The sequence below is a fragment of the Medicago sativa genome, chromosome 3 (assembly GCF_051527215.1).
Source record: "Medicago sativa cultivar Bolivia chromosome 3, Bolivia_mono, whole genome shotgun sequence".
Lineage (NCBI taxonomy): Eukaryota > Viridiplantae > Streptophyta > Magnoliopsida > Fabales > Fabaceae > Medicago > Medicago sativa.
This window is the reverse complement of record NC_140751.1, coordinates 7,075,283-7,094,155: the sequence shown is the minus strand read 5'-3', so window position 1 is coordinate 7,094,155 and position 18,873 is coordinate 7,075,283. Positions and strand designations below refer to the sequence as shown.

The 18,873-nt window shown below is 32.0% G+C and overlaps 4 protein-coding genes across 5 annotated transcripts; 3 read left to right on the top strand and 1 right to left on the bottom strand.

The window, feature by feature from the left end:
* The first annotated feature begins 988 nt into the window (after positions 1-988).
* LOC146935309 (endoglucanase 9-like) lies at positions 989-5,321 on the top strand. 2 transcript variants are annotated; one of them, XM_085750494.1, is made up of 6 exons: positions 989-1,263; positions 3,063-3,566; positions 3,906-4,055; positions 4,156-4,267; positions 4,464-4,627; positions 4,710-5,321. In XM_085750494.1, the coding sequence occupies exons 1-6, from the start codon at positions 1,066-1,068 to the stop codon at positions 5,034-5,036; spliced, it is 1,455 nt and encodes a 484-aa protein (XP_085606620.1). In that variant the 5' UTR covers positions 989-1,065; the 3' UTR covers positions 5,037-5,321. The 2 variants fall into 2 exon arrangements, with proteins under 2 accessions (XP_085606620.1, XP_085606621.1); XM_085750495.1 differs by having other exon boundaries at positions 4,464-4,631; positions 4,714-5,321.
* A 304-nt stretch (positions 5,322-5,625) lies between these two features.
* Positions 5,626-7,381, bottom strand: SSN2 (zinc finger SWIM domain protein). Its single transcript, XM_085750497.1, has 5 exons — positions 7,249-7,381; positions 7,119-7,140; positions 6,926-7,031; positions 6,136-6,243; positions 5,626-6,006 (listed from the first exon to the last, which is right to left on the bottom strand). The coding sequence occupies exons 1-5, from the start codon at positions 7,307-7,309 to the stop codon at positions 5,905-5,907; spliced, it is 399 nt and encodes a 132-aa protein (XP_085606623.1). The 5' UTR covers positions 7,310-7,381; the 3' UTR covers positions 5,626-5,904.
* A 145-nt stretch (positions 7,382-7,526) lies between these two features.
* Positions 7,527-10,035, top strand: EDA35 (temperature sensing protein-like protein). The gene is made up of 2 exons (XM_085750496.1): positions 7,527-7,599; positions 8,679-10,035. The coding sequence occupies exon 2, from the start codon at positions 8,720-8,722 to the stop codon at positions 9,734-9,736; it is 1,017 nt and encodes a 338-aa protein (XP_085606622.1). The 5' UTR covers positions 7,527-7,599; positions 8,679-8,719; the 3' UTR covers positions 9,737-10,035.
* A 3,247-nt stretch (positions 10,036-13,282) lies between these two features.
* Positions 13,283-15,670, top strand: LOC146935306 (SNARE-like superfamily protein). The gene is made up of 2 exons (XM_085750493.1): positions 13,283-13,402; positions 14,188-15,670. Exon 2 carries the CDS (start codon positions 14,550-14,552, stop codon positions 15,384-15,386), a length of 837 nt encoding a protein of 278 aa, XP_085606619.1. The 5' UTR covers positions 13,283-13,402; positions 14,188-14,549; the 3' UTR covers positions 15,387-15,670.
* The last annotated feature ends 3,203 nt before the right edge of the window (positions 15,671-18,873 follow it).

Sequence of the window (18,873 nt, the reverse complement as noted above, 5' to 3'; positions counted from 1 at the left end):
CACGAATTTTTTGTAAAAGTCGAACTCATTCTCGCAAGATATGTGTACTCCTTACCGACCATTATATATTAATTTATTGCATTATGACATGTAAATGACATAAAAGAGAGGTATCTCTCACGGTACTAATATGTGTTAAATTTACATTAAATTTGACAATAGTTTACATTATATTTCTAAAATTATGTTCAATTATTAAGATAGAGAAATTATTTATCTCTTTTCTTCGTTTACTTATGGATAAGTCCAAACCTGAGTCCCTCTTCAAAAACACTAAATTGAGAGGAATGGCATGAAAAAACTAAATTTATTATAGTAAATTTGAAGAAAAAAATCAATAGTAATAATTAGAGATGTAATTTAAAAAGATAATTATATTTAGTAATTTATCACAAGGCTTGTATTTATGGACTTTTTTTTTTACTAAATTAACTTGTATTTAGAGAAAGATGTACTAACATTATAATAGGTCATTACTCTTTCAAAAAAAAATTATAATAGGTCATTACTCCCATTTGGGCAAATATAAATAGATTATTTTCTTCTATTTTGCCTCCATTATCCAAAAGGAATAAAATAACATAGAAAAGGCAAATAGTATAAGTTCCAAAACAAAATTATTCAACTCTGAAGGTTTGGTCATCATAACTATAACTATTTACCAAACTACAATAAACCAAAAACAAAATTGATGACTATAATGATTTGTTGGAAAACGGTTTCAAACTTTCTTTGATTTGTAGTGCATGTCTTAATAAGATTCACAACTTACTTGCCATTTTAAAATCCCCATGCAAGCACATTACTTTATTGTAGAAAAAATGTCACAATTGAATTGTTAAGTAAGGAAGAAAAGACTTAGACAAACATTATGCAAGTTTTTTAATATTGTTTCTCTTGAAAAGCCTTGATCCACGCCAAGTGATTTTGTTTTCCAATTCCCTTTGCTTGTATTATAAAAAGGGTAGCATATTACTCATTTTGCTTCATCCAAGAAGTCATAAAGCCAAAAGCACTTTGGTGTTGATTCTGCAAAAGGGTCACACAAGACAACCAGTGAGCATAATGAGAACTTCCTTGCTTTTCTTGTTACTTCTTACATGCTTGCTGGTTGTTGAAAATGTCCAATGCAAACCAAACTATAGAGAAGCTTTGGCTAAATCCTTATTGTTTTTTCAAGGCCAGAGGTCAGGAAGGCTCCCTCCTGACCAACAAATCAAATGGAGATCCAATTCTGGCATGTCCGATGGTCGCCTTGCCGATGTAATATACTCCATTTTTGCTTTTATTTTTTTGTTAAGAGTCATACATTTTATGAGATATGAACTAAATATATCTTTATAAGTGAGAGTTTTCCTCACCTATATATCACCGACATGTGTGGTGTCTGGCACGAAAATGACATTGACACGTGTTTTTTCTTCAAATTATCACCAGTGTCGACGTATTGGTGTGTCACTGTCGTATCTGGTGTCCATGTTTGTGTTAGGGTTTAGCAAATCCTCACCATACAAACCTAGTTTTGTTGGGGTTGAATCCAACCCAAATTATAATGTTTTTCATTTTCTTTTTATATGCATATTATTTGTGTTCTACTACGGTTGTTGTTGTGACATGGAAGTTACAAGTTCTAATGCCGGAAACAACTTCTTTGTTTTTATGGGGGTAAAATTGCCTACATCTATCCTCTTCAGACTCCACATGGCTACAATGTTTTAAAATTTTGACCGAAATGACCAGTGCCTTGTTTACTGGTTTGCTTGATCTCGGTTATATTACTGTCTGGTTGAACTAGTTCAACTGTGGTTGAATCGCTTGAACTATAACCTAGAGATGATCTTACTTTTCAATCATCGGTTCAGTTTTTAAAATATTGTTTGATGCAAGCTTGGCCCTTTAAACAAAATTGTATGAGGAAGCACCCTATCTTATATTTGCTATATTTGGTTTGTCATTGAAAATGTATTGCAAAACAAGTTTTTTTTTTTTTTTTAGCCAACGTAATATGTTTGAAATTTTTCAATGGTCAACCAAACCAAACATACCAAGTACCTTACCATGTACCTTGCTGAATCTGTTATTACTTGATATTAAAATTCTAATTCATGTTTCTTTATAGGGTATCTTTTTGTTGACTTCTATAGATACTTTACTCTCCTTTGATGCCTAGTCTTTGTTTTTTTAATCACTTAAATGGTTTAAAATCAAATATTTCCTTATTTTAACTTTTGGTTTATATATGTTTTTTAATAGTTCTACAGTTACTTGTATTATAAGGGAAGATTTAATGTTTTATTCTTTTGAAATGTTTTGAAACGATTCTATTCTGTTCGTTGCTAAAAGATTCCAATAGTATAGAACAGAATAAAGACAAAAGTCAAATAAAAAAGTTAGAGTTCTGGTCTTTTTCTTTTGTCAATATTAAGAAAATTACAAAGTTCATATTCCTTCACCAAAAGCCTAAGAATTCATTCCTTCAAAAAAAAAAAAAAAGCCTAAGAATTCATTGAACTTACTCTGTTCCAGTTTTAGAAGCTTCCAATCCTTGAACAAAAAATAAATTTCTCAGTTTTTTTTATTAAATAAAAAACTGTATGATAAATATGGAAATTTGCCTAGCTTCAATCAATAATTTTGTTACATCATATTAAAAAAATGTGTAACCAAAAAAATATCATATAAAAATAATAAAATAAATATACAATTTATTCGTCCTATTTGGATAAACAACTTGATTAGACGTTTATAGCATAAACGATTATTGTTAAAGTGCTTATGTATGAACCATGTCTATAACAAAAACTAAAATAAAGTCAAACTTTTTTTGTATAAGTTATAAGTTGTTTTCATAAGCTATTCTAGAGAGCTTACGAAAAGAAGCTGAAAACAGCTCATGGACATGTCATGAGCTGTTTCCATAAGCTCTCTCAAACAGACTTACAAGTGATTATGCTAGTAGATAAGTTCAAATAAGTAAATCCAAACACGTCATTCTATAATTTCATCTGCATTATCCAATGGAACAACAAAGTTCTAACACATACACAAACATTGTTTTGCAGGTAGATTTAACAGGAGGCTATTATGATGCAGGAGACAATGTGAAATTCAATTTTCCAATGGCATTTACAACAACAATGCTATCATGGAGCACAATTGAATATGGAAAGAGAATGGGACCACAAATGAAAGAAGCAAGAGCCGCAATTCGCCACGCCACAGACTATCTCCTCAAATGTGCAACATCAACACCTGGAAGACTCTATGTTGGTGTTGGAGATCCAAATGTTGATCACAAGTGTTGGGAAAGACCAGAAGATATGGACACTGTTAGAACTGTTTATTATGTATCTTCAAACAATCCCGGTTCTGATGTTGCTGCCGAAACTGCTGCTGCACTTGCTGCGGCGTCTATTGTTTTTAGAAAAGTTGATCCAACTTATTCTAAACTTTTGTTGAGGACTGCACAAAAGGTTTATCAGTTTGCTTTGCAGTATCAAGGCTCATACAGTGATTCACTTGGTTCTGCTGTTTGTCCATTTTATTGCTCATATTCTGGATTCAAGGTAAAATTTATTTTCTACTGAGTTTTAACCTAGAGCATCTCCAATACTCGGATTCTTACTCGGTTCGTATAGTTAAATATCTAGTTTTGGTAGTATCACTATTAGGGGTCTGGATTCTCTAATGTAGGAGAATCACACATTTACACGTAGCAGACAATTTTGGTTGTTAAGTTTGAGATCGGACATCTCAGATCACACATTCATAAAATCAATTTTAAACAGAGGGTCAAAATCACTAAACTGTGTGATACAGTGTTTCGAGGCAACCTATTTCTTACTATTAGAGAGAGTTGATGTGATTCTACTTGTATCGTTCTAATAGGCATTATTTATCTTCAGGATGAACTATTGTGGGGAGCTGCATGGCTTTTTAGGGCAACAAATGCTGTTAAATACTACAATTTGGCCAAGTCTTTGGGAGCTGATGATCAACCTGATATCTTCAGCTGGGATAACAAATATGCTGGTGCACATGTCCTTCTCTCAAGGGTAAGTTGAATTTCATTGAAAAATATGAATAACCAATTTGTTTTGTCTAAACTTTGCTGATTCACTAGTTTTCTATTGTTGTTTTTAATTGTTACTACAGAGAGCATTGCTGAATGGTGATAAGAACTTTGATCAGTATAGGCAAGAAGCTGATGATTTCATGTGCAAGATCTTGCCCAATTCACCCTCTTCAACTACACAGTATACACAAGGTAAAAGCAACATGACTATCAGCTATTATAATTCGAAAAATGTTACCATCAACTATTATATTTATAGTATTCTAAGTGATTCCAAGAATAGAGAATGATTTCATGAAAATGTAAAATGACATAAATTTCAAATCAATATGGCTTATAGAGTATTATAAAGGGCGTTGTATCATGTATTGCTTGAATTAATGTGCAGGGGGACTAATGTTCAAGTTACCTGCAAGCAATCTTCAGTATGTGACATCTATAACATTCTTACTTACAACCTATTCCAAGTATATGGCAGCTACAAAGCACACATTTAACTGTGGTGGCGTCTTTGTCACTCCAAATACCTTGAGAACTGTTGCGAAAAGACAGGCAAGTCTTATTATTATTTTAACAAAAAAGTTGTAACAATCTCTTCTCCTCTTTGTTGATAAAATTTGTTGTAAAATTTCAGGTAGACTATATATTAGGTGAAAATCCACTTAGAATGTCCTATATGGTAGGTTATGGTCCATATTTTCCCAAGAGGATTCACCACAGAGGATCTTCATTGCCTTCACTATCAGTTCATCCACAGACAATAGGATGTGATGGAGGTTTCAATCCGTTTTTCCATTCAATGAATCAGAACCCTAATATATTGGTTGGAGCCATAGTTGGAGGTCCAAACCAGAACGACGGATTTCCTGATGATCGCGGTGACTATAGTCATTCAGAACCAGCAACTTACATCAATGGTGGGATTGTTGGACCTTTAGCGTACTTTGCCGGTAACAATTAATGTTAGATTTGACTTTGATAGCAAGGTTAAAAACAGAACATTGCTATCAAAGTGTAGATATTGTCTCATCTCTACCCAACAAAGGGATGTCTACCAAATCAAAAATAGATGGTGGTAGACTATGAAGGGAGCAGTGTTCTTTTTCAGTCTTTGATACAAAATATATATAGCTTTCAGTAATCTTAAATGTAATCCAACATCTTTACTATGTTTTACACTACATGGTGTATCATAGCACCCAAAAAACTTATGTAATCGCTTATTAAAATGAAATAGCTTCATCCATCTTTGCATTCGTCTTTATTCTTTTTCTTTGTTCATCTTTCTTCACAGTAATTCATAAAGGCCAATTCAGATCATCTAAAATACATGATGCATTAATCAAGTCATGGTAGCTCGGTCGGTGAGCTAAGAGACATTGAAGAAGTTTTAAGAATGACGTCCAAAGTTCAAGCTCTAGAACCCTAGAAACTAACATAACTACTGACTTACCAACATTTAATATCCAACAAACATGATGCATTAAGGCATTTTAAGGAATAATGTATGAAGTTGTTAACTGCCAATGATGAATACAGTCAATCTTAACTGTAGTGTAGAAAGTAGATATCCATTAATGATCAAGAAATTAAAATTTTATACAGGCATAACCATAACAAATCATGGACTTAAGATAAGTCCCTATACTAGATTCCACATCAACAATTAACAGGAAAAATCAATCTAATTCTAATGGCTTTTGGTGCTTCAGCGTTTCTTTTTCAACAACCAATCTATTCTCACCCTTTTTACCGGTAACAAAATGTTCTTTGTCTGATCTAGTTTCCACAAAGCAAAGTCTTTGTTTTCTTAATAAAAAATAAAAGGGCTATATTTTAGATAGCAACAAAGCTAATTCCTCATCAGATACCTTGACTTCGACGTATGATCCTAATGATGCAGCGAGTCTTGCAGCTAATTGATGTTTGCACTGAAAAAACACACACGCACACAATGCCCATTGATTGTATACTTCAGCACTAGAATGATACTAAGAATGTTTACAATGAATTGAATATGAAGAAAATAAAAGACAACAAGGAAGTGTATATGGCCTTACACAGAGTTGCTCCCCTCTGTTGACAACATCATAGAAGAAAGAATAACAGGCACAAAAGTTTTCAGCAAAACACAGATACTGGTCTTTTTTCCTGGATTCCCCTGTAACCTAAACAAATGGAGAATATACACATCACAATTTGAATCAAGGGCATGAATGATTCCTTACACTGTCATGAAAATTTGCAAAGCGAACAATATTAATATATTTTAGCCAACAATTAGATGCAACCAATGAAGCAGACATAGACACAAACAAGACACTAACACGTAAACGCCGACACAAATTTGAGAAAATGAAAGTGATTAGTGTATGTTTGATTTCACTTTTGGAGGAGTCAAAATTGTTTCTAAGGGTGTAAAATTGATTTTGGCATGTTTGGATGTTCCCAAGTCCCAAGTAGAAATGATTTTGCCTTCAGAATTGATTCTAACTTGAAGTCACACAATTTATTGTTCAACTCACTTTTATCAGAATCAATTTTACACAATCAACTATTCAAAAGCATTTTTTGTCATCGCAAAACTAAACATACAATAAATGTAACCACATATGTATGTGTTTGACACCGTGTTGGAGATCAGACATGCCTTCAATCTAAAGTGTCGGTGCTACAATTTAGCAAGTATTTCAAAAAATGCGTTTACAGTTAAAATCATATACATGATATTTAATGTAGTTTTCAACTATTCAATTGAAATGGACCCCTGTTGAATGAAGAAGACAATAAACAAAACAAACAAACAAAAACAAAGGTAAATGCAAAAAAATAGTGTTGCAAAAGCAAAACCTGAAAGATAAACCTTCCACTAGGGTCAGCAGAAATTTTCTTAACACCTCTTTGATCCACAATTCTAGTAGCTCCCTCAAAATTCTTACCAAATAAGAAATGTAATCTAGTAAAAAAAATTAACCAACAAAACATAAAATGTCAAACACAATAAAAAACAAAAAAAGATGTAAAAGGGAAGCAATATACTTACATATAGAGTTGATCATCATTCACTGTGACATGAAAATAAAAAGGTGCAACAAAAGTTAGGGTAAATTGAAATTAAAGCAAAAAAAGGGTTATGAATTTAATCTATAAATACAAATTACAGAAATTAATACCAGTTTGTGTAGATTCAATTTGCTTCCACACTTGATCTGCTACCAAATTACTTGCACTCATTCTCACTTTGAAACTTTATAGTATCGTTGGTGGTTGTAAATTTCTCACTTTCCCAGTTTTTTTTAACCGCAACAAATATTTGTGGACTGGGCCAGAAAACCCGACCCAAATCTGTTATATGGGTCATACATCGGGCCGAATATTAAAAACCCGGATTTGAAAACCGGGTTATGATACATCACTTGTGATAACCCTATATATCCCCAAATCAAAGTTGCTCAAATCGTGATTCTTCATCAAGAAAACGCTCGCTTAAGGAGAGTTCTACACATCTTCTTATCATTGTTGAGGTAAAGATTTGTTCATAATTATTAGATACATTACTTGTTTTCATGGATATGCAACTTATTATTGTTTTCTAAGTTATTGTTAATCTTCATCATTGTGTAGAGTTATTTACTTGAATTCTGAATATGGTGGAAATAATTAGGTTAATTTCTTGTTAAATAGTAAAGTGCAATGAAGTGTTCCTACTGTAGGATACAGTGGCCAGACACTGGTTCGTGTCCGACCGGATACAGACACTTACACGTCCACATTGATAATAATTTGAAAACACCACATAATTCAATGTAATTATGTGTCAGACACTAATGTGTGTCCGACACCAGGACACGCCTAATCCAAGGAGTCTCTGTGCTTCATAGCTTACATGTGTCCCCCGTAAAAAAAAATTGTTGTTGATACTTTACATTGATCTCATATTTGTTGATATATCATTCATCTTGCATAGTTAAACTTGTATTTTCATCAAAAGGTTGGCCCTGCTTTTATCTCATATTTGTTATATGCTTTTTAGTCGACTCAGCCAATAAGAGTAAAGTGTCGACTCAGCCAATAAGAGTAAAGTAAGTCATTTATGACTTTTGATTTCATTGTAAATTTTAAGTTGGTACTGGATCGGTTTGATGTGTGGCTAATGAACCTCAGCTAAGGTTGGTAGTATCTAAGTTTGAGCTCTAGTCGAAATAATTCTTGCCTAGATTTTGTTTACCTCACTGCCAAGCTTTGAATTATTTAGGGTCCTTTTAATTTAAAATTAAAGAGTAAAGATGAAAGTCTTTTCTCTAATCTTATTAACAATTTCTTAGCTTTAGTGTGTAATGCAATGAACTGTGGAATTGGTTTTGTGAGTTCATTTTATTTGCCAACAAATGAGCTGACCCAAATTGATAATGTAATCAAATACGTCAATTAATCACTAGTCATGTACCATTGGCTACATCTCAATATCTCATTGCAATTTTGAAATTGGTAATTGATCTATTTGATATTTCTTGTCAAGCCGTTACCCAATATTGACAGCTAATAATTGACTACATTTCAAGATTTAATCACTAATCATGTACTACTGGCTATTGCATACCAGGTAGTTGAAAACAATTTGTTCAACCAGTTTGATTTAAGAAAATGCAGAATATAAAAGAGGAAGAGGTGAATCGTTGCCAGATTCAGGAATGGTACCCAATTTTCAAATCTGTATCCATCAAGACCTTAGTTCATCAACTTCCTGAATCTTTCATTCAATACCTTCTTGACGACTCGGGACCCTTCCTATTGCCTGTTTCTGTCTTAAACGAAGATGCATTGCCGAATAGAATTCATAATCCTATTGATGAAGAAGATTTTCAGGTGTCCGAGGGGTCTGAAGATGAAGCAGAAGAATCTTCTCCACCCCCTTCTTTTCCAGAACTCGAGTTGCAAGTTAAGGAGTCCGTCGAGTCACTTGGTGGTGCAGTCTTTCCCAAATTGAATTGGAGCTCCCCAAAAGATTCAGCTTGGATAAGTACTTCTGGAACTCTTCGCTGCACCACTTTCAGTGAGATTGCACTTCTGTTCCGGGCATCCGACTCATTAGTCCACGACTTGTGCCATGCTTATGATTCCTGCCATGATAAATCTTCATCTAGACCTCATAATTTCTTCCTTGCTCTGCGTAAATGGTATCCGTCCCTTAAGCCAGAGATGGAGTTTCGGTGTTTCGTGCAGAATCAGAAATTAGTCGGAGTCTCTCAGCGAGAGGTTACTACTTTTTATCCTGTTCTTCTTGAAAAGAAGAATGATCTCCTGTTACAGATACAAGGATTTTTCAACAATTATGTGAGAACTAAATTTGAATCAGAAAACTATGTGTTTGATGTTTACATTACAAATGATGAGAGAGTTAAGATTGTGGATTTCAACACCTGGGGTGGCTTTACGTTGTCTTTGTTGTTTACATGGGAAGAATTAGAGCATATTCACAGTGAAGGAGATGATAGTGTGGAGTTTAGAATTGTCGAAGATTATTGCGGTGTTAGACCGGGCCTTAAAACAGCAGTTCCACATGATTACTTGGATACAAGTCAAGGAAGTGGTTGGGATCAGTTTCTAAGGAATGCTGCTGACGAAGAGTTAAGACAACAATCTACTGAAGCTGGTGCATGATAATAAATTCTTGTTCGTGATAGCAAATAGAATAGTATGTTTACTTGTGTTTGAAACAATTCTACCCTATTGAGGCTGTTTTTGTCTTCTCACGTAAACTACTACTCGCCTCAGTCTAATATATGACATTGTTTCATGCCTTCAGTGTTATTTCTTCCCTCATGTTTTAGTGAAGGTGTTTTTTACAACATTTAATTACTGTCTTAAATGTGTGTATTATCGCATTAGAGTCTGTTTGGATGCTTATTTGAGTTTATTTACTGTCATAAGTAGTCTATTAGTTTATAAGCTTTTATCTACACTTTTTGCATTATAACAGTTTGGAAATATCTTTTGGTACATCTGATTGGTTAAATTTATCTTTTCATACACTTCTTAGAGTTAGAGTACAGTACTAAACTACCTATCTTTTCAACTTGTTCAACTTGTTCAATGTTGTCTAAAGTACTGGAAGTAAATAGAAGGTACTATGCTAATTATTGTTGTTATACATGTCTGCATAAATGATAAATTACCATTAACTTGATTAATATTCTGTTCAAAGTGAGAATATTTTGAATTAGCATAATTATATTGCAGAAACACTTTGGCCTATTTCAACGCTTAGAAATATTCTGTCTCTTGGTTAGAACTTATCAACATGTTGAATAGATTTGGAATTTCAAATATAGAATTGAAATACAATATTTTTTTTTTAAATTCAAAGAAGCATTATGCATAAAGTTATGTATTTGGGTAAAATGTCAAAAGTTGCTCTTTATAATGACTATACTTTGAAGATTTGTATTACTGTGTTTCTCTGGTCAAGTTTGTCAGCAAATGGATTCTTTTAATTATGTATTTAATCCCTATCTCTCACCAGTAGTCCAAAGAAAAACATGTTTATATAACTCTCGAGGGGTTATCCATTTGGCTAAGAAGAAAAGGTTCCTCAATGTAGAGCTTCTGATGAATCCATTTGTAGTTAGACTAGTAATCTAGTAGTCTTAATAGTTGAGCACATTTGACATCTTCATGTGGAGAATTGGAATATGAAATTTAATCATGTCTATTGGGAAACCAACAATGTTGCAAACTCTACCTAATTTTGGGTGTGATTAAGATGCTGGTAGTCCATGAGCAACCTCACTTTTTCTTGAGCATAGTTTGCTTGTTTATGTTTCTTCAGCTTTTTTTATGAACAAAATCATGTCTCAACTAGAATAAAAAGGTTAATGTTTTTTTTATGTGCGTCTCACTTAAGTCTTATATCCAAATATGTTAACAAATAACAAATGATAGAAGAAGAATTGTGGCAATTCACACCAAAAAAAAAGTGAAATGTGCATTGGATCTGGTGCATTGATCAAAACTCTGAGAATTGTGCTTCTTGAGTCGAGTAGGTTCACAGTAGAAAATAAAGCAAGGAAAAATCAGTCACCGGATGATACTCATACATAAAAGCGATTAAGCCACCACATGTGATATTCAAAAACAAAACAAAAACATGTATTTTGTTTTCAACCACCAAAATAAAATAAACTTAATTTTGTCTAGCAATTGTTGCAATCAGAAACAAAATCACATTATTAATTATCAAAATATTTCTATTAATCTTTTTACCGACAAAAGGAAAGTGCTAAACAACTCATGAATTCATATACTTTCCTATTAACACGGTTTGATGCCATTGTTGTATGTTTGCATAAACTAAACTATGTATGTCACATTTATAAGAAAAAACCAAATTTTAGGTACATTGAATAACTAATGTATCTGATCTATAAATGTGATCCAATATATAAGTTATTCAATGAACCTAAAAAATTGTTTTTTTTTTGCTTATAAATATGATTGGAAAAATATTTAATTTAATTTAATTTTTTTATATATCACAGTTTTTTAATTCCCATAGTGACAGTGAAGAGTCACCTTCTAATTAAAAAAAAAAAAAAAGGATTCACTTCCCATATGTAATTTGTAATTAATTTTTGGTGTAAAAAGAAATGCAATGAATCACTTCCAAAGATATCCTTACTCCAATTGAGCCAAATTCCACTTCATACGCAAAATATCTTATCATTATTTATCTATTTACGTGTTCCGAAAAGTTAATAAAATTATTCTTTTTAGGAAAAAATTAAATTGTTTTTTGATATTTTTTTGTTACAATTGTTTTTTCATATCTCAATCAATATAATTATACTGTTTGTAAACAAAAAATATTATGCTGTTAAAAAAAAATATCACTATACTTTGATTATGTCTAATTGTAGATTACCTATTGAAGACTCTTCAATCGGTAATCTATAATTTATAGGATTGATATTAATGAAAATTGGTTCAATTGATAATAAGTTTACTCATCCAAAAAATTATGAGTTCAACTCTCGCCGTTTATGTAAGAACTTTTTTATGAATGACCTATAACTTGGATGAGTCGTAAAACCCAACTCCTCAAAACTATTTTTTTATTATAAAAAACTAATTTATCGTTATTTTTATTATAAAAACTAATTTAGAGAATTGATTGAATTAATTCTCATGAGTTTGTTCAAGAAACAAAACTATTATATGAAGTTCCCTAAAAAAAACTATTATATGAAGTGAATTGGTCCTTAAAAAAAATGAAATGAATCGGTTATAATTTGACGAATTGTTGTGAAAAATTCAAGTTTCATTCTTGATGAAAATTAGAGTTTATTTACATTTTGGTTAAACTTTAAATTATTAAGGTCATATTCCCTCTAGAAACCGAAGGACCAACTCAATAAAATGTAGTAAATTGGTTAACAAATAATTTATCGTTTCTTCTTAAAAAAAAAGGGGGTTAAATATGTTTTTGGTCCCTATAAATATACCAACTTTTCGTTTTGGTCCCTCTAAAATTTTCCTTCAACTTTTAGTCACTCAAAAATTTTCTATCTTCACTTTTGATCCCTCTTTTAAAGTAAACTCATATGTAGAATACATATTTTTGAATAAAATTTTGCAGAAAAATTCATAATATTATAATAATCTCTCCCAAACAAAATTAGAATTTTTTAACAAAACATGAATTTAATATGAATTTTTATATGTTTGACGGTTAAAAATTCATAATTAATTTATGTTTCGTTAAAAAATTCTAATTTTTTAGGGGAATTTTTTTTACAATATTCTACACTTTTATGCACAATTTCATTAAAAAATACAAAAATTAACTTAAAAATAGAGACCAAAAGTAGTGATTGAAACTTTTATAGGGACTAAAAGTTGAAGAAAAATTTTAGAGGGACTAAAACGAAAAGTTGGTATATTTATAGGGACCAAAATCATATTTAACCCAAAAAAAATTATCATTTCATAGTTTAAAATGGTAAATTGTTTTACCTAATCAATCTCTTACTAAAATGTAAGGTCCGGATTTCGAACCTGACCACCACAAAAAAAAATCTCTTTAAAAAGGGCACTACTAAAATAAAAAACATAGCATATGGAGTATCTCTCAAAGTGAAATAGTGATTCAGTCCTCAGAAAATATACGCGTAAACATTATTTATATTTTCCTTCAAAAAATCACTATTTATTTACATGATTATTCGACCGTGGAAAACAAAATCTGAAACTAGACTTTTTCGTCCTTCTTCGTCTTCGTCCTCTCTCCCTCCTCTCCCTCTCTCTCCTCAACTACTACACATGCATTAGGTATGATCTATTTCGATACTCTTAATTTTCGAATTTAAATTTAAGCTATGCAACACTGTTAATCTGAGACAAATTTTAATCTAATGAAAAAAATTAGTGCTAATTAAGTTTGATTCATAACCCCATTTTAGTTTAACTAATTGGGCTGTGTTTATTTTGTCTTAAAAATTTCAACTTTCGAATGTTTTGGATCTTTGACTTCATTTCAATATTTTGTTAAAGTAGATTTGAACTTCTCTCTATTTTGTTAAAGTTTTTTTTTTTTATTTTTTTTATTATTGATGTTAGAGTTTGTAGATTTTGTGATCTGAGATTTTGTTACTTCTTTGGTTGAAGATCTGATGTAATTATTTGATCATTTAATCTATGAAGCACTAAACCTGGCACCGAACACAACACTGACACGGAGACTCTCGTAATAGTTTGAGAAAATTGAAGTGATTGAATGTAGATGATATGTGTCGGTGTCTTGTCAGAGTCAGACACCAAACACGTATTGATATGAAGTGTTGATGATTGTATCTTGCTTTCTATTATTACTTTATTTACCGGTAATAGTTTGAGAAAATCAAAGTGATTGAATGTAACTACATGTGCTTGTGTCTTTTCTGTGTTGGATACTGAACATGTCTTCAATCTATAGTGTCGGTGCTACATAGCATTTAATTAATGAGTTTTGTTTTTTATTTGCTTGTTGCTTCTTGTTATTACTTTATTTACCTTATTATTACTAGTAGTTTATTCCTTTACTAAAATAAGATTTGCCTTTTTTTCCATGTGAATAGTGAAGTTGGACCCTTGGCAAGCCTGAAGGGTTTCGTTAATGATTTACTTTGCTGAAGGGTTGTGTTGGTAACCTTGGAGGTCTTTGAATTTGTGGATGGCGAGTTATTGTCACTTTGCTTGGTTTTTTTGCCTATTTTCTTGAGGAGTTTGTTGGAATCTTCTTTAGCCAAATCTTGGTTGCTTTTGTTTGCGGCAAGACTTGAAGAATTCGGATTGTATGTTTGATTTTTATAATAACGGGGTATCGGTGCTTTTCCGAGAAGCAAAATCAAAGTAATTAATTTTTATGATTTGCGGTTCTGGCATTTGAGTGGCGTTGATTGCAAGCTGATACGGGAAATAGTTGTTGCACCACTCTTCAATGGATTCAATTCAAAATAAAGTTCATTATTGTTGTGTTTCTAAAGGGAGCCACACCCTGTATGCGTATAGTGGTGGAGATAAAGAAGTTGAGAATGTCACAGCCTTGTGCTTGGAGGCGGTTCCTTCTTTCCACAGGTGGTATTTCGAGACAATAGGTAAAAGGACTTACGGGTTTTTAGTGGAAGATGGATATGTTTACTTCACAATTGTAGATGAAGGTCTTGGTAACTTGGTAGTTCTTCAGTTTTTGGAACATGTCAGAGATGAATTCAGAAAGGTAGCTAGAAAAGGTTCAAGGGGATTTTCGCCAAACATGAATTCAGTTTACGTTCAAGAGAAACTGGTTCCTGTCATTCGTAATCTGATCACTTCATTAGAGAATGTTTCACATAGTGGTAGTAATTGGAGAGACGAAACTTCCTCGACATTTGGCATTGGTCCATCTCCATCACCAAGTAATTTGAATGGACAAATTGAAAATGTTGTTTCAACCAAAGCCCCTTTATTGGGAAAATCTAGTAAGCAAGAGAAGAAGAAAGTAAAGGATCATGTGATTGCAATGAGAGATGTTGAGTTAGAGGAGCATAAAAAATCTACAGATAGAGGATCAAGGCCTGATTCAGGAAATTTGGACGGTATTAGCCAAGGTGGTGCTGCTACATCTTCTTCTTTGCAAAAGGATATGGGTTCAATGAGGACGAGATCAGGCCCTCAAAACGTCCGTAAGAAATGGTGGCGCCAAGTACGCATTGTTCTAGCTATCGATGCAGCTGTATGTATAATATTATTTGTCATCTGGTTAGTAATATGCCGTGGTATATCATGCATTCGATAGAACTCAATCATCTATGTGACTCCGAATTTGATCGTTATCGTATTGGAAGTCTAGATTATCCGTGCCTGATCTGATCATTTACAGAAATTAGTTTCTTTAGTGGAGTATTTAGTTGGAAGTTACATATTTATGCTGTTATTTAAGATTTAATTTTAGGCATGTGCTTCTGGTTATTCATATATGAGCTTTTCAATTTTAGAAGTATATGTACAGTTTCATTACTTTTAAACATCCGTACTTGTATATGAATTTTGGAAAGATTTTAAAGGTTTGGTCTGTTTCTATATTTTTCTTTTATGTATACATACATACATGAGGCAGGTGTAAGCACTTGTTTTCCAAAATAAAGATTATTGTTATACTCCAGTTTTATCCGCAGAATAAGTCATCAAAATCCTTTAGGTTGGTTTTAGTTACCTTTTTGGGGTGAAAAATCATTTTCATCTTTAACAGTTAGCTGCAACTTACTGATCATTGAGGACATTTAGCTTGAATATCTAGCGTGATTTAGAATTTTCATGCTACTGCCTTTGACAAGGATCCTTAAAATTGCAGCATGTATATCAGGTGAGAATGTGTTTTGTAAATCTTTAATTTGAATTATCTTAGGGGAGTGAAAAATTAAATAAATTGGAGTCTAAGAAATTTTGCAGTTGATCTGTATGATAAAGCAAAAGAATGAACAAGTTATTGAGGTTGGAGAAGGGCTTATTAAGAATTGCATATCTAGCACCAAAACAATGCTAAAAACATTTTGTCTTGCAATATAGAGTTAAAAGGTTTGTGCTTTGATATGATTGGTGACACGACAATATGACGTGGTTTGATCTATGTAGTCGACTCTAAAAATAAAGTGGATCATTAGTCTGTTATTGCTGTTATGGGGATTCTTATGTGTGTTTTAGTTATATTATAACTTATAAACTTGCAAAACTTTTACCCTTTAACATGATATGGTCTCCCTGGAGTGTATCACCTGAGCTAAACCTTTTCTAATGATAGTTAACTTCGTTGTCTGCTGTCAACTTTTCTATTTGATTCACACATATTAGAGAGCATAGCTGGCATGTTTAGAATCACGGTAAGTTTGATGAAATCACGGGGATACCATGATTTTTTAAGATCCAAAATATAGTTTTTGTCGAAATGTTATATCAAACACTTTCGTTCTTTCAGAGTTTCATCAGAAGAAGTAAATATGCTGGGTCAAATACGCCAGCGAAAGCTTGCTCTAGTTATGTACTTTTCTTTTGATCAAGTTCTAGTTATGCTTGTGAAGTCATATTGCTAGTTTTTCTTTTTTAAAACATAATTTATTTTTTTTGACCAAGTAAAACATAACTTCTAATATGGTAGAAAAAACATTGACATTTTTATTAAAAGAAATTAAATTGTCTCATGAACGCTCAAGGATGGTATCAATGTCATCAATTGATTGAACCTAGAATAAATCATGTGCTCGATTCGTTTAACTATAAAAATAGTTGATCTCAGGTCTGGTGGTGAAGAACCAGTCAGATTATATAATTTAATCAAAAATATTTCTAAGCCGAACAAAGTTTAATGTCAACATAAAAATCTATGTAGTTTATTTTTTACGGGGTCATGTAGATTATTATTTAATAATGTTAAATTATTGAGTAGTCTAGCTCCCTACGAACGAAAAATCCTCTAAAATGAAATTCTTAATAAAAAAAAAAATGTATTGAGTAAAAACAAGGAATATCCTCAAATTCGCATAATAGTTTTTTTAAATGTTGATGATTTCAACTTTATGATTGTATTTTAGTTGTAATATTCTTATGCATACGTTTCAAATGTTAGGTGTTGATTGTGTATTTGGCAGCTCCCTATTCAGTGTTATACATGGCTCCTTGGTAACTTTTAGTTTATTATTTTGTTAATTTTGTGAGACCATGTATATTAACAAATAGCAATTACTCTATATGTGACAAGCTTATGAATAAAATATAAAAAATAAGTCGATCCAAACTAACCTAAGGTCTTCTTTGTTTTAGATTCTGTTAATTTTTTTCTTACATATATTTGTGTTCATATGCCCCATGTTTGTTCTTTTTTCTTCATTTCAATAAATTAATTGTTTGCTGCATGTAATTAGAGGAAGTGTCAACCTAGTTGGACTTGGACTCATTCTTTGTGTTGCATTCCACGTTTTTACTTAAAAAAATTCAGTTACTCATAACCGGACGCATAAAATGGGATAGAGGGAGTAGTTGAAAGATTTATTGTTGACTGATCCTCAAAAGACTAAGTCACATTGCTGAAATGAGAAAAACTAATGTTTTGTCCATTTAGCAAATTTAAATACAAGTCTTCCTACTTGAAACATGACATGTGTGTAGTGTGTCCTTGTTTGGTTTCACGTTGATGTCATCTCTAGATTTGCCTTTGCTTTCACTTGAATAATTCATAGAAAATTTATTCTATAAACATAATCTTCCGTTTGGTGGTCTCTATATTTGCCTTTGCCTTTGCAATAAAGGTATTCATACATGACATGAAGAAGGATTCATGTTCCCTATAAAAGCATGTATTGTGTAATTTCATCTTGCACAATGGTATTGACGATATCCAACCATTATGGAATTCCGTTGCTGTGATTAGAATTGGAATTTTCATTTATGTCTAAACTCAACGATGGTCGTTTGAACAATGCACATTTTGATTTAAAGCTGACCAATCTTTGAAATGGCATTTAACTGCCGTTTGGGGTAAAAGGATAATTTAGGGTGCATGAGAGCAAACCAAACTGCTTAAAAAGCAATTTTCAAAGTATTTTCACCCCTAAAAAAAACACAGCGATGCTATTCATCGCGAGGGAAATCATCCCGAGGCTCTCATGAAACTATTTCCTAGTTATAATTGTGCAACTGAGTAAAAGGCTGAAATAGTGGAATTCGGTTGGCAGTGGTGTTATATAGTACAATTACATGTATCGGGATAATTCGGGATAAATTTAAGTCGCTATACATAGCATTTTCAAAAAAAACATGGGACCAAGATTTGTAAATATAAACAAAAATCACGGGATCAAAATTTGTGATTGATAAATGTAAAAAAAAAAAACATGAGACCATAACTTGTGACTAATAAATATAAAAAACATGGAATCAATATCTATGACCGATAAATTTTAAAAAACATTGTAGATAAATAGAAAAAATGTGGGACCAATATATATTTAAATGATAATTATAAAATAAAAACACGAGATGGGGATTTGTGACTAATAAATACAAAAAAATCAAGAATCAAGTTTTTTTTATTAAAAAGAGGGTCTAAGCCCAAAGGAAAAAAAAAACTATAAAAAAATCAATCGAAGTATACCGACTCAGCAACATAATAACAAAAGACTAATTTGAGTCGGACATGACTCATAACAAATTAAAGTAGAAACCAAATTGCAACCTAATTTTACAAAAGCATCAACATACAAATTGGCTTCATGATAAGCCTAATTTTACAA